The 15704-nt window shown below is 37.7% G+C and overlaps 1 protein-coding gene across 2 annotated transcripts in view; it reads right to left on the bottom strand.

Annotated features, from left to right (window-relative positions):
* FANCI (FA complementation group I) overlaps positions 1-15704 on the bottom strand; it is an 86357-nt gene that overhangs the window by 49697 nt on the left and 20956 nt on the right. For both annotated transcript variants that reach the window (XM_063088771.1, XM_063088772.1), the window contains exons 3-9: positions 12500-12630; positions 11909-12065; positions 11776-11833; positions 3925-3966; positions 3378-3501; positions 2850-2935; positions 1101-1227 (exon numbers count right to left, since the gene is read on the bottom strand). In XM_063088771.1, the coding sequence (XP_062944841.1) occupies positions 1101-1227; positions 2850-2935; positions 3378-3501; positions 3925-3966; positions 11776-11833; positions 11909-12065; positions 12500-12630 (725 nt within the window). The remainder of the gene's footprint in view (positions 1-1100; positions 1228-2849; positions 2936-3377; positions 3502-3924; positions 3967-11775; positions 11834-11908; positions 12066-12499; positions 12631-15704) is intronic.

The following is a 15704-nucleotide window of genomic DNA, read 5'->3' as shown; positions in this document are numbered from 1 at the left end:
ATGAGGAAACAATCAGATAAATCCAACAATGTGGGACATTACAAAAGACAATTGAGCTATATGCTTCAAACAAAATCAATCAAAAGATATTAGAGAAATATAATAACCAAATGAAATGCATAAAGCCTCACTAGATCCTGGTGTAGAAGAAAAAACAGCTATAAAAGACATTTTGGAGACAACTGGAAAAATCTGAATGGGAACTAAAAATTAAATAAAATTATAAAATTATTGTTAATTTTCCTAGGTGTGATGATGGTATCGTGGTAATATGCCCTTATTCTTAGGAGATGCCGAAAGTATTCAGGCATTAAAATGTTATGGTTTCTGTGACTTACTTTTAAATGGTTCAGGGGAAAAAATGGTTCAGAAAAAAAAAAATGTGTATGTGAAAAGGAAAGTGAGATAAGGCAAATGTGGCAAAGTTTTTAATAACTAGTGAATCTAGGTGAAGGATGTTCATTGTGCTATGACGTTTTAACTTCTCTGTGGGTTAAAATTTTCAAAATAATGGCTGGCAGGTTAGCTTAGCTGCTTAGAAGATGGTGTTATAACACCAAAATCGAGGGTTTGGATTCCCATACCGGCCAGCCACAAAAATAAAATAAAATTTTTTAAAAATTCAAAATAAAAAGTAGGAGGAAAAAATATATCTGTATACTATTTTTCTTAAAAAGAATTCAAAAACACTTCTGATTTTTATTTTACTACTTCACAAACATTTAATGATGAATGACTTAGTGTCACAAAACTCCATGATATTATACTTCTAGAAATAAGCAATATCCTAATTCATAAATTGGGATGCAGAGGCCAAGGTTAAAGGTCATACACTGATAGAACTAAGAACTAAGATTATTAGATTTTGAGTTTCTTGCTGGACAGTCCTCAACATGTTTTTTGTTTTTTGCATTAGAACACTAAAGGGAATGCTTGCTTAAGGGTGTGGTGACATCACATATTTTCTACTTACAAAGTAAAAAAAAAGATCCTCTAGACCCCAAATCATTCAACAATATTAATAGACACAAAAGAGGCTTAGATTTAAACACTCCTGTTTCATATAGAGACCCAGGATCATGTTAAGAGTTTGGTGTTACCTTTAACTGTTTCAGGAGTTCTCTGCCTAGTTCACAGTCCAATTGGATGGCAAATACAATGTGTAGAATAATGGTGCCTTCCACATGACGAAGTTCACCTGATGGCACGGTAACAAGATCCAACAGCCTAAAAGATTCAGTAGAAATGTACAGCTGTCGTTCAAGTAAGAGACAAGTGCAGGTGCTCCAAAGAACAAGCAGACCAACTCAAGCTGAACTCACACAATCACTCGAGTCAGGAGGTAAGCAGAAATTCTACTGTCTCACTCTGCTCCCTTTTACAACAAAACTTCTTGAAAGAACTGTTTATAGTCATTATTTTCACTTCTATATTGCATATTATTCTCCCAGTCCAATCCAATTCAATCAAGCTTCTGTCCTCTCCCTACACCCACCCCCCCAATGCCATTTGACTGTTGTTGCAAAGGTCATAAATGACTTCCATGTTGCCAAAACCAATAAAGTCCCATTTTAATGAATGTCTCAGCAGATGTGACACACTTAACCACTTCTTTCTAGAAACACTTTCTTCTCTTAGCTTCCAGGGCACTGTCACTGGTCTCTTCTCAATTTTTTTGCTGACCCATCCACCCCCACTGCTTGACCTTAAAATGGTGAAATGCCTCTGAGCTCAGTCTTGGGTTTCTTTCTCTTCATCACCAGATAATCTCAACCAGTCCCAAGGCTTTAAGTCCCTTCCAATCTATATCTCTATTTCATACCTCTCTACAATTCCAGAATACCTGCTCACCACTTCCTTATGGGATGCTAATACACATCTCAAAGCTAATGTGGTCAAAACTGAGGTCATTATTTTCTCCAAAACCTGCTTCTCTGTCAACTTTTCCTAACTCAGTATACAAGACCAACTTCTAATCAATTGCTCAAACCAAATAACTAGGAATTATTGTAGATTAGAAGCAGTAGGCTGCTCTAGGATTAACAGCATGAACTCCGAAACCAAACTGCCTAGAGTCAAATCTCAGCTACACCACTTTCTGGCTGTAGAGCCTTGGGAAATTCTTTAATTTGTCCTGGTTTGTGCATCTATAAAAAAGAGGCGAAACAGGGCTATAAGATTTAGTGCTTAGAACAGAACCTGGCACAGCATAAGCACTACCCTACAAATGTTTGCTTAAAAAAGAAGTCCTCTTTCTCAAACACACCACACTGTGCCCTGGCTTTGTACTAAATATTCCCCTACCCAAGAATGTTCTTTTCTCTGATCTACATATTGTGGCTCTTAATATTCAGTCTCCAGTTAAAGAACTGTCTCAGAGAGGTTTTCCCTGACCCAATCTACAGTAGCTATCTGTCACTGTCACACTATCAATTTGAATTATCTGTATAGTACTTTCCACTTTAATATTTTTCTTGTTATTTATTTGTTTTCTATTCTCTTCTCACTAAAATTTAAGCTCCAAGAGAGCAGGAACATTGTCTGACTGGTTCATCACTGTAGTCCCAAGACCATACAGTTCCTGGCAAAGAGTAAACACTTAATAAGTTTTAAACCTACAACTTACAGGACAATTATCACTATTTTCATGGAAAGCTGCAAATAAAAGAGCTGAAGAGGCTGCTTTATTCTCTTAACTTTATTATTAAGCAGCTAAGAGAGGATTAAGGAAATTTTGTACTAAGATAAAGGTAGAGCGTGAAAGAGAAAATAACAATGATGTAACTAAAATACACAATGAGAAGATAAACTTGTAAAAATGGTCTTTATTTCTACACTGTATTACTCACTCATCTCCACTCTGTTCCTCATTGTGCTGCTTATCTAGCTCATTGAAGAAGGCTATGATTCCTTCCAAAACACTCTTTCTGCTTCCCTGAAAAAAATACAGAATAGGTAAGGTCTCCCAACTAAACATCAAGATAACCAAGTTAAATTTAAAATAATTTTCAGTTTAAAGGATTCTCGAGTATAGATTTAAATAAACAAGCTATGACCGAGAGTCACACTAAGAATCTCTGGAAGACTTTCATGTTGAAAGAGAACCTGAAATACATCTTAGTGTCAGACTTTCAGGGGCTCTTGGTCTACCTTTCTGAAATCTTTATTCCTTTTACTACCACAAAGAAAATGTGGTAGTACAAGAGACAATGTATGTTTTCCTTGGCTGAAGAGCATGACCTTTTTACTAGACACCAAGTCACCATACATGAAATGAATGTACTTATGTTCTAGTATGTAAACCAAAAGGATAAATAAGCTGAATGGCCATAACTGTCACACCACCAGAATTTAAAAGAAAAAAGGTTTTTTTATACCTTTGAGGAAAGAACCAGAAGCTGATAGACCAAAGGTGGTATTTCTTGAAGATTCAACTTGGAGAGCATTCTCAACACTTTCTCCACCACAAATTCCACCTCTTCTGCAGTCAGAGGGACATCCCTGTGGATCAAAGATTCTAAAGACTCTAGCCAGTCTCACTTCCTTGTTTTCAAAAATTCAATTCAAGGCTTTACAATGGTGAAAATTCCGTTAAACATTCTTAAGAAACAGAATTTGGGAGCAGGAAATAAAGGAGATATTAGAATATTATAACTATCTCTTTTGATTTTTCTCTGATGAAGAACTTTTAAGGGAACTGATAACCCTACCTAAGCAAAATCATCTTGGGAAAAAACCATAAATTATATTTTAAACAAATAATTAAAGCCAAGAAGGGGATGGGGAGGGAATTCTGCAACAGAAAACAGAGGTCCCAATACTCTTACTCAGGGGAGAAAGGTGTTTGAGCTTGCTATGTTTCAATTTCTATCAGGTAAGTTCACAAAGCAGGATATAAAGAGAAAAGGGAATGATGATGCTTACTTGAACATGGAGGTAAGCTGGATCACATACTGCTGATCCCATCTGGTTAAAGAAAATGACAAAGAATATGAAAAGTTTATTTTGTTTTAACTTATTTACATATAACTTTGTAAAAACAGTAAAGAGGAAAAAAGGGCCATCTCAAGTTTGATTTTGCAATGCTAGGAAATAAGATCAAAGAAACACCATTTAAAACAATGAAACAGCAGTTTTCAACCTATCAGACTGACAAAAACAAAATGTCTGATGATACCCAATGCTGGTGAGATTATGGGAAACAACACTCTTCACATACTGTTTTAGGGAGTGTATGAAAAGTCGGTTATACTTACCAACTTTAAAAATGCACATATCACAGATCCACCCAATTTACTATTTGAAATATATCCCAAGTACATGCTTATAAAAGGTCATCTAGATATAAAAAGATGCTCATTTAAACTTTTTGTATTAGCAAAAAATTGGAAACCAAATAATCCAACACTTGGCAATTAGCTAAATAACAGAATATTATGAAACCATTAAAAATAATAATGAGGAGTTGTACAAGCTGACATGGATGGATGTTTTAAATAAAAATGTAAGGTAGAAGACTTCCGGTCAAGATGGCAGAATAGACGGTCCCTAGCGTCACTCTCTCCCACAAATCAATCAATTTAAACTATAAAAACATAACATCAAGTGCATATGGAACGGGGAGACATCCAGCGGGGGAGGCAGAAGCTCTGCGGAGACCACATGCCCTGCGGGGCCGCTGTTGCACGATCCGCAGATAGGCTTTACCACCACCACCTGGCTCCATTCCCAGCCCAGCCCAGTGAGCACAGAGTGGGGAGATGTCCAGCAGGGGAGGCGGAGGCTCCGCAGAAACCACACACCCTGTGGGGCCGCCACTGCGTGATCCAGCAGGTAGGCTTCACCGCAGGCACCAGGCTCCGTTCTCAGCCTGGCCTAGTGCGCTCGGAGCAGGGAGACATCCGGCAGGGGAGGCGGGAACTCCACAAGGACCACACTGCTGACACCGGATCCAGCAGCCCGGCCCAATGCATATGGAGCACAGAGACGTCCAGAAAGGGAGCTAGAAGCTCCATAGAGTCCACACACCCTGTGGGGGGGCCGCTACCGTGCGATCCAGCAGCAGGTAGGCTTCACCGCCACCACCCGGCTCCATCCGAAGCCCAGCCTAGCGTGCACAGACCAGGGAGACGTCCGGCAGGGGAGGCAGGAACTCCACAGGGACGACACTGCTGCTGTGGGATCCAGCAGCCCAGCCCAATGCGTATGGAGCACAGAGACGTCCAGCAAGGGAGCTAGAAGCTCCATAGAGTCCACACACCCTGTGGGGGGGTCGCCCCCGTGCGATCCAGCAGCAGGTAGGCTTCACCGGCGCCACCCGGCTCCATCCCAAGCCCAGCCTAGCACGCACAGAGCAGGGAGACATGCTGCAGGGGAAGGGGAAGCTCTGCAGAGACCACATGCTCTGCAGTGCCTCGGCGCATCTCAGCAGCCCGGAAAAGAGCACATGGAACAGGGAGAAGTCCATTACAGGAGGTGGAAGCTCAGGAGAGACCACACACCCTATGGTAACGCCCTGTGATCCAGCAGCCTGGCAGAGTCCAAGCTGACCAGAGAGGTGGTTCCCCGGAGAAGCCTAAGAACCGAGGCAACCACACACACAAGGCACTAGCGGCCAACTGAGCAGTCACTGATGTAGTCATACCAAATCGGCACCACAGCAACATCTTAGTCAGTCAATAGTGTCAAACCTGTGGACTGTGAAACCCCCTGCCATAATGAACAAACATCAAAGATACCAGAAATACAAAAAATCAAGAAAGTATACCACCAAAGGATAATAACTCTCAAGCTCTAGATCCTACAGAACAAGAAGCCCTTGAAATGACTGACAAGGAATTTCAAGTGATAATTCTAAGGAAACTGAATGAGATACAAGAAAACTCAGCTAGACATCATGATGAAACGAGGAAAAGTATACAGGACCTGAAAGAGGAACTGTACAAGGAAATCAATGCCCTGAAAAAAAATGTAGCACAACTTGCCAAAGTTATTCAGCGAAATAAAAAACACAACGGAGAGTTTAACCAGCAAGCTTGCGGAAGTTGAAGAGAGAACCTCTGATCTTGAAGATGGGCTGTTTGAAATAACACAAGCAGGCAAAAAGAAAAAGAAAAAAGAATCAAAGGCATTGAAGAAAATCTGAGAGAGATATCAGATAACCTTAAATGTTCAAATATCCAAGTCATGGGTATTCCAGAAGGGGAGGAAAAAAGGAGATTGCATTGAAAACATTCAACAAAATAGTGGCAGAAAACTTCCCAGGTATAGGAAAAATCACAGATCTTCAGATCCAGGAAGCTCAACGATCTCCAAACGTGTACAACACAAAAAGGTCTTCTCCAAGACATGTTATAGTCAAATTGGCAAAACTCAAAGACAAAGAGAGAATCTTAAAAGCTGCAAGAGAGAAGCGTCAAATCACCTATAAGGGAGCCCCAATCAGGCTAACATCAGACTTTTCATCACAAACCCTAAAAGCCAGAAAGGAATGGGATGATATATTCAAAATACTACAAGACAGAGATTGTCAGCCAAGAATACTCTACCCTGCAAGGCTATCCTTCCGAAATGAAGGGCAAATAGTATATTTCTCAGACAAACAAAAACTGCGGGAGTTCACCACCACACGACCACCCTTACAAGAAATTCTCAGGGGAGTACAGGGTTTGGTTCCTGAAAAATAACTACCACTGCCATAAAAACCCAAGAAAAATCAAAACCCACTAGTATAATAAAAATGGCATTCACGAAGACAAAACGAACAAACAAAAAGGCTATCTACAACCTAAGGAACCAACAAGCACAGAAACCAAACAGTAAATCAGAAAGCAAGGAACAAAAGACACCTAAGACAACCAAACAATAATCAATAAAATGCTAGGAATAAATCAACACTTTTCAATAACAACTCTTAATGTAAAAGGTTTAAATTCCCCAATCAAAAGACACAGACTGGCTGACTGGATCAAAAGGAGGACCCAACTATATGCTGCCTTCAAGAGATCCAACTCACCCATAAAGACTCACATAGACTAAGAGTGAAAGGACGGAAAAAGATTTACCATGCAAACAGAAAAGAAAAACGAGCTGGAGTAGCTATTCCTATATCTGACAAAATAGACTTTAAACTAAAAACCATAAAAAGAGACAATGAGGGACATTATGTAATAATAAAAGGACTGATTCATCAAGAATACATAACAATCACAAATATGTACGCACCCAATGTTGGAGCAGCCAGATTTATAAAACAAACTCTATTAGACCTAAAGAAGGAAATAGACACTAATACCATAATAGCAGGGGACCTGAACACCCCACTGTCAATATTGGACAGATCATCTAGGCAAAGAATCAGCAGAGAAACATAAGATCTAAACAATACTCTAGACCAATTGGACTTCGCAGATAACTACAGAACATTCCATCCAACAACCTCAGAATATTCATTCTTCTCATCAGCACATGGATCATTCTCCAGGATAGATCACATATTAGGTCACAAATCAAGTCTCAACAAATTCAAAAAAATTGGAATTATCCCATGTATTTTCTCAGACCACAATGGATTAAAATTAGAAATCAATAACAAACAAAATTCTGGAACCTATACAAACACATGGAAATTAAACAGCATTCTACTTAATGACATATGGGTCCAAGAAGAAATCAAGCAGGAAATCAAAAAATTTATTGAAACTAATGAAAATAATGATACATCATACCAAAACCTGTGGGATACTGCAAAAGCAGTATTAAGGGGGTAAATTTATTGCATTAAATGCTCACCTCAGAAGAATGGAAAGAGGGCAAGTGAACAACCTAACACTTCACCTTAAAGAACTAGAAAAACAAGAACAATCCAAACCTAAAGTTAGCAGACGGAAAGAAATCATTAAGATCATAGCAGAACTGAACGAAATTGAAACCCATAAAACAATACAAAAGATCAATGAATCAAAAAGTTGGTTTTTGGAAAGATAAATAAAATTGACAAACCATTAGCATGGCTAACAAAAAATAGAAGAGAGAAGATTCAAATAACAAAAATTAGAAATGAAAAAGGTGATATAACAACTGATTCAGCTGAAATACAAGGAATCATTCGAGACTACTATAAACAACTATACACCAACACATTTGAAAATCTGAAGGAAATGGATAAACTTCTGGACACACAGAACCTCAAAACTGAGCCATGAAGATGTAGAAAATCTGAACAGACCAATAACAATAAAGGAGATTGAAGCTGTTATCAGAAGGCTCCCAACAAAGAAAAGCCCAGGACCAGATGGATTCACAGCAGAATTTTACCAAACATTCAAAGAGGAATTGACACTGAATCTTTACAAACTATTCCAAAAGACTGAAACAGACGCAAATCTCCCAAACTCATTCCATGAAGCAAACATCATCCTGATACCAAAACCAGGTAAAGATATAACCAAAAAAGAAAACTACAGGCCGATATCCTTGATGAATATAGATGCAAAAATCCTCAAAAAAATACTAGCAAACAGAATACAGCAACACATACGTAAAATTATTCACCACGATCAAGTGGGATTCATCCCAGGGATGCAAGGTTGGTTCAACATATGCAAATCAACAAATGTGATACACCATATTAATAAATCAAACACAAGGACCATATGATCATCTCTATAGATGCTGAAAAAGCATTTGATAAAATTCAACACTCATTCATGACAAAGACCCTCTATAAGTTAGGTATAGATGGAAAGTATCTCAACATAATTAAAGCCGTATATGATAAACCCACTGCCAATATCATCCTGAATGGGAAAATGCTGAAAGCTTTTCCTTTAAGAACAGGAACTAGACAAGGATGCCCACTCTCACCACTCCTATTCAACATAGTGTTGGAAGTACTAGCCAGAGCAATCAGAGAAGAGAAGGAAATAAAGGGCATCCAGATTGGAAAAGATGAAGTCGAACTGTCCATGTTTGCAGATGACATGATCCTATATATCGAACAGCCTAAAGCCTTTACAAAAAAACTCTTGGAGGTGATAAGTGATTTCAGCACAGTAGCAGGATACAAAATCAACACACAAAAATCAGTAGCATTTCTATTCTCCAATAGTGAACATGCAGAATGAGAAATCAAGAAAGCATGCCCATTTACAATAGCCACCAAAAAAATAAAATACTTAGGAATTGAGTTAACCAAGGATGTGAAAAATCTCTATAATGAGAACTACAAACCACTGCTGAGAGAAATTAGAGAGGATACAAGAAGTTGGAAAGATATCCCATGCTCTTGGATTAGAAGAATCAACATAGTGAAAATGTCCATACTACCCAAAGTGATCTACAAATTCAATGCAATCCCCATCAAAATTCCAATGACATTTTTCTCAGAAATGGAAAGAACTATCCAGACATTTATATGGAATAACAAAAGACTACGCATAGCCAAAGCAACGCAGAGCAAAAAAAATAAAGCTGGAGGCATAACACTACCTGACTTTATACTATACTACAAAGCTATAATAACCAAAACAGTATGTTACTGGCATAAAAACAGACACACTGATCAATGGAATAGAATAGAGAATCCAGAAATCAACCCACACACCTACAGCCATGTGATCTTTGACAAAGGCACCAAGTCTACACACTGGGAAGAGACTGCCTCTTTAGCAAATGGTGCTTGGAGAACTGGATATCAATATGCAGGAGAATGAAACTAGACCCATACCTTTCACCATACACTAAAGTCAACTCAAAATGGATTAAAGAATTAAATATACACCCTGCAACAATAAAACTTCTTAAAGAAAACATAGGAGAAACACTTCAGGAAATAGGACTGGGCACAGACTTCATGAATACGACCACAAAAGCACGGGCAACCAAAGGAAAAATAAACAAATGGGATTATATCAAACTAAAGAGCTTCTGCACAGCAAAAGAAACAATTAACAGAGTTAAAAGACAACCAACAGAGTGGGAGAAAATATTTGCAAAATATACATCTGACAAAGGATTAATATCCAGAATATACAAGGAACTCAAACAACTTTACAAGAAAACAAGCAACACAATTAAAAATGGGCAAAAGAGCTAAGTAGGCATTTCTCTAAGGAAGATATACAAATGGCCAACAGACATATGAAAAAATGCTCAACATCACTCAGCATCCGGGAAATGCAAATCAAAACTACACTGAGATACCACCTCACCCCAGTTAGGATGGCTAAAATCCAAAAGACTCTGAACGATAAATGCTGGCGAGGTTGCAGAGAAAAAGGAACTCTCATACATTGTTGGTGGGACTGCAAAATGGTGCAACATCTATGGATAATGGTATGGAGGTTCCTCAAACAATTGCAGATAGATCTACCATATGACCCAGCTATCCCACTGCTGGGAATATACCCAGAGGAATGGAAATCAAGTTGAAGGTATACCTGTTCCCCAATATTCATCACAGCACTCTTTACAATAGCCAAGAGTTGGAACCAGCCCAAATGTCCACCATCGGATGAGTGGATACGGAAAATGTGGTATATCTACACAATGGAATACTACTCAGCTATAAAAACGAATGAAATACTGCCATTTGCAACAACATGGATGGACCTTGAGAGAATTATATTAAGTGAAACAAGTCAGGCACAGAAACAGAAATACCACATGTTCTCACTTATTGGTGGGAGATAAAAATAAATAAATAAATTCACACACACACACACACACACACACACAAAAACCGGGGGGGGGTGGATACATAACAACTACAATTCCTTGAAGTTGATACGACAATCAAACAGAAAGGACATTATTGGGTGGGAGGGGGGAGAGGGAGGAGGGAGGGAGCTTTCGGTAATGGGCCACAATAACCAACCACATTGTATATCGACAAAATAAAATTAAAAAAAAAAAAAATGTAAGGTATATTACAATGTACATTGAATAAACTCTTTTGTGTAATTTTAAAAAAATGGATAAATGGATAAATACACACGTGCTAATACATGCCTGAACGGATTTACGTAAGGGATCTTCTGTAAGGAACCATAAAAGAAGTTATCTCTGTTTTAGATAATCCTGTGTGTATTCCCTTCTTGCTCTTCTTAACATACCCAAGTGTAATCACAGTAATATATAACCTAGTAGTCTCCTTATTTTGCTGACTATATAGTAAGAATTCTTCATCTTTGGTGTATGTTTTTACATATTTCATTTTTAATAGGTATAAATTTCATGGAGTGGCTCTACCTTAACTTACATAGCTTTACATTACATATCACAACTTAAATGTCTATTATTGCATGCTTACATTCGTCACAAAATTCTGTGTTGAACATGTTCATGTATGAGAATTTTCTCGGATGTTGGAATATTTCCTTAGGAAATATTAACCAGAAATAAAATTACCAGTTAAAAAATACAAACATCAATTGTATATTCTGCTCTATCAAAAAAATAGAAAAGATGTAGCAGCAGTGTGACACCCCAGCCTTAAGGATCTCAGGACTCCAAATAATGCTGAGAGGACTAAATTGCTGTGTTAAGATGAACAGTCAAGTAAATAGAAAGTATATGTGTAGTCTTAGAGCAGAGAATATAGCAAATCATCTCTTTCTCAAATTTCATCACAGACTAAAAGGTTTTATAGTGGTATATTATAAAGAAAAAAATGAACTAAAAACATCAGATATAAATTCCTGAAATAAATGGTAGTTCTTTTTCTGGCCACTCGTAGTCCTGAGAAAGTTCTAGACATTAATAAGAAAGACTCACCTGCCAGAACAGAGGATGTTAATCAAGTGCTTCTTACACTCCTCCCCACTCAGTTCACCTAGAAATGCAAAATACACTGAGAAATAAATTCAATTATGTGAATAGAAAAAAGCCAATAAAATCAGACAATTACCTTTTTCATAAGCCAGATTTTCCTTTTTGGTAGACAAGGCAGTGAGAATGATGGGTAATAACTCCAAAGACTTTCCATTTACAAGCCTGCCCTCTTTGACACCACCAACAAACTCATTGGCTAATTCAACCAATAACTGTCCTGGAAAATGATGAGCCTAAAAGTTTATGGAACAAAGAAAATCTTAAGCAGAAATCCAGTGTTTAATGTCTTTCCAAGAAATGAAGTTTTTTGCTAAAATACTGAATTGATATTGAGGCCTAGAACTGGTACTATAAGGGATTCATGGAATCATTCTGCTTTGGTACATCCTTATAAAGGACCTCAAAGGTTAGTTAGAATCCTCCCATCAGTTCTCTGATGTTTTCAAACATACCGACTCTTCAAAAAGATATATGTCCATGGTACCAGAAATGTAATGTATACATGTAGGTGACTTATGGCCCCATTCATCCACTTTTCTGTTTTTTAACAGCTCTTATTCATAAATAAGAACTATGCTAGGTTTAGCCCTTAAGTTTTCCTTCCCTTAACAAATGACAACCCCCCAAAAATCTAACCCAAAACAAAGTTTTTGTCTTCCCATCTTACCTCCAGCATTAGTAATCCTATGATCTCAGATGCTACCTCTTTCTGCAGATCTCCTGATTCCACCAACTGGATACAAGAAGTGTATATCCTACATCTCCTACGGGCTCCAGCTTCCTCAGAGCAGGGAGAACCTTATTGTTTTAAACAGGCAGTACAGAAAGAAAGAAAGAAAGAAAAAAAAAAGAGAGAGAGAGAGAAGTCTTACAAGGTTGAATGGTAAACAGAAAAAAAAAGCAGGTTTATAGCTTAATAAAGAAAAAGAATTACCAAACTATTGATTTACTAAGGTGTTCAGAATAGCAATATTCGGGGAATATGAAAAAGTACTTAAGTATGTTAGCCAAATTAAAGGCATTGAAATATCCTCTTCCACCTATTTCATTAATTTATTTTAATAATTACATAGAGCAGGAGGAAGAAATCTAATATATCTAACAGCTTTTTGGGGATCCAGTAACCCAAACTTAATGCCTTTAATATATTTCATTTCAAAATGTCATCACTAAGTGAAGTCAGCAGGAATGGCAGAGTAAGAGGACCCTGGAAAATCCTTTCCTCCATAAGATTCTATAATACAGACAAAAATAGTCAAAACCAACTTGTTCAAAACTCTGGAAATTGACCAAAGGCTTGCAACAATACAGGGAATGTTTATTCAAGAAAAACAGCTGAATCTCAGTAAGAGCAGTGAGCTTTGTGGCATTTTAACATGCTCTAATCCTATCACCCAGCCCCCAAGCCCAGTAGTCTTGAGAAACAGCCCTAAAGCATGGTAAAAGTCAACAGCCTAGTAGCCTCTGGAAGGGAAAGAATGCAGTGGGAGTGCCTCCAAAGCTCAATTCCCAGATAACTGTCATTATTTGACCTGTCTGGCTGTTCACTAGAAATTCTCACTAGTAAGACTTATCTTTAGTACAAACAGCCTTTTACTCAGGGGAATTTGTCTAAATCAGTTGCAACCAATTGATACTGTAACTGACTGAGGCAGCAATAACAGTTCAGCAACCCCAAATTAAAAGGAAATCCTGAAGAATGTCGAAGAGGGCTTTGAGAAGTTCCAACATACTCCTGAGAATCTAGAAAGCCATACATACTGAGGGCTGTGTGCAGCCAGGAAAGACCTGAAAAGGTCTCATCTCTTGCTGACCCGGAGGCTCGGTACAAACAAGAAAGCTAATGAGGAGTTATAAACTGCCTGTCTAAACATTGAAGGTGTGTCCCCAGTATGTACACAGGGCCCCTCAGCAAAGGGCATTTAAGGAAATCTCTGTTCAATCATTAATTGACCACAAAGCTAACTAATTAGAGACTTCAGTGGCCACATACAACAATGGCAACACACAACAAACGATACAGATTTTACAAAATTCGTCCAGAAGAGCCACTATGAATACAAAAAGGAGAAAACAAAAGAGCAGCCACAACAAATCTGGGTGTGAATGGTGGTATCTGACTTCCAGAGTTGCTACATAGCATTTAAAATGTCCAGTTTTCAACAAAAAATTATAAGACATGTAAAGAAACAATTGTATGGTCAACACACAGGAAATAAAGGAGTCAACACAAATTGTCCCTGAGAGAGCCAAAACATTGGATTTACAAGACAAAGATTTAAAAACAGCTATTTTAAATATGTTCAAAAATTTAAGAAAATGATGTCTAAAAATCTAAATGAAAACATGAAAACAATGTCTCGCCAAATAGAGAATATCAATGAAGAGATAAAAATTATGTAACAGAACCAAATGAAAATTCCAAAGTTGAATAGAAAACCTTACTAGAGGGACTCAACAGCAGATTTGACTGGTAGAAGCAGGAATCAGAAAACTTGAGGAGAGGTCAACTGAGGGACAAAGAAAAAAGAATGAAGGAAACAAATAATGCCTCAGAGATCCATGGGACACCATCAAGCATACCACATTGACATAACGGAGGTCCCAGAAGGAGAGGAAAGAGAGAAGGGGGCAGAAAGAATATTTGAAGAATAAACAGCTGAAAACTTCCAAATTTTAACCAAAAACATTAATATCTGCATTCAAGATGCTCATTAAACTCCAAGTAGGAAAAACCCAAGAGATCCACACACCTAGACACACCATAGCAAACTGTCCAAATCGTTAATACCACTTCAGCCTAATAAAGGCCTGTTTTTGCTAGTTCTATTCAACATAGTATTGGAAGTTCTACCCAGAGCCAAGTAGGAAAGAAAAAGAAATAAAAGATCTAAATTGGAAAAGAAGGAAAAGTATCTGTTTGCCAATGACACAATCCTATATGTACAAAATTCTAAAGATTCCCCCCAAAAATGTTAGAACTGAATAAACTAATTCAGCATAGCAGCAGCATACAAAATCAACACACAAAAATCATTAACAATTAACAATTCAAAAAAGGAAATTAAGAAAACAATTCCAGGCCGAGCCCGTGGCACACTCAGGAGAGCACGGCGCTGGGAGCCCAGCGATGCTCCCATCGCGGGTTCGAATCCTATATAAATGGCTGGTGCACTCACTGGCTGAGTGCCGGTCACGAAAAAAAAAAAAGGCAAAATAAATAAATAAAATAAAATTCCCTTTAAAAAAAAAAGAAAAAAGAAAAAAAAAAAATTCCATTTACAACAGCACCAAAAAAAGCCAAATTGGAAACTTAACCAAGGAGGTGAAAGATTTGTACAAAGAAAACTACAAAACATTGCTGAAAAAAAATAATGAAGATAAATATATGGAAAGACATCTGTGTTCATAGATTGGAAGCAACCTACAGAATCAATGCAATCACTATCTAAGTTGCAACATTTTTTGCAGAAACAGAAAGATACAACCTAAAATTCAGATGAAACCTCAACGCACCCTGAACAGCCAAAAAAATCTTGAAAAAGGACAAAGTTGTGGGACTCACTTTATGATTTCAAAATTTACTACAAAGCTACAGTAATCAAAATGGTATGGTACTGACATAAAGACAGACATATATAGTCCAATGGAATAAAATAAGGAGCTCAGAAATAAACCCTCTATGTATGGTCAAATTATTTCAACAGGGTCCCCTGCCCATTCAATGGGGAGAGGACAGTCTTTTCACCAAATCCTGCTGGAAAATCTGGATCACATGCAAAAGAATAAAGTTGGACCTTTACCTACCACAATGTACAAAAATTAACTCAACTCAAAATGGATCAAAGACCTAAATGTGAGACTTAAAACTA

This window comes from Cynocephalus volans, chromosome 3 (assembly GCF_027409185.1).
Source record: "Cynocephalus volans isolate mCynVol1 chromosome 3, mCynVol1.pri, whole genome shotgun sequence".
Taxonomy (NCBI): Eukaryota; Metazoa; Chordata; class Mammalia; order Dermoptera; family Cynocephalidae; genus Cynocephalus; species Cynocephalus volans.
The sequence above is the reverse complement of the archived record's forward strand: the minus strand, read 5'-3'. Positions and strand labels throughout refer to the sequence as shown.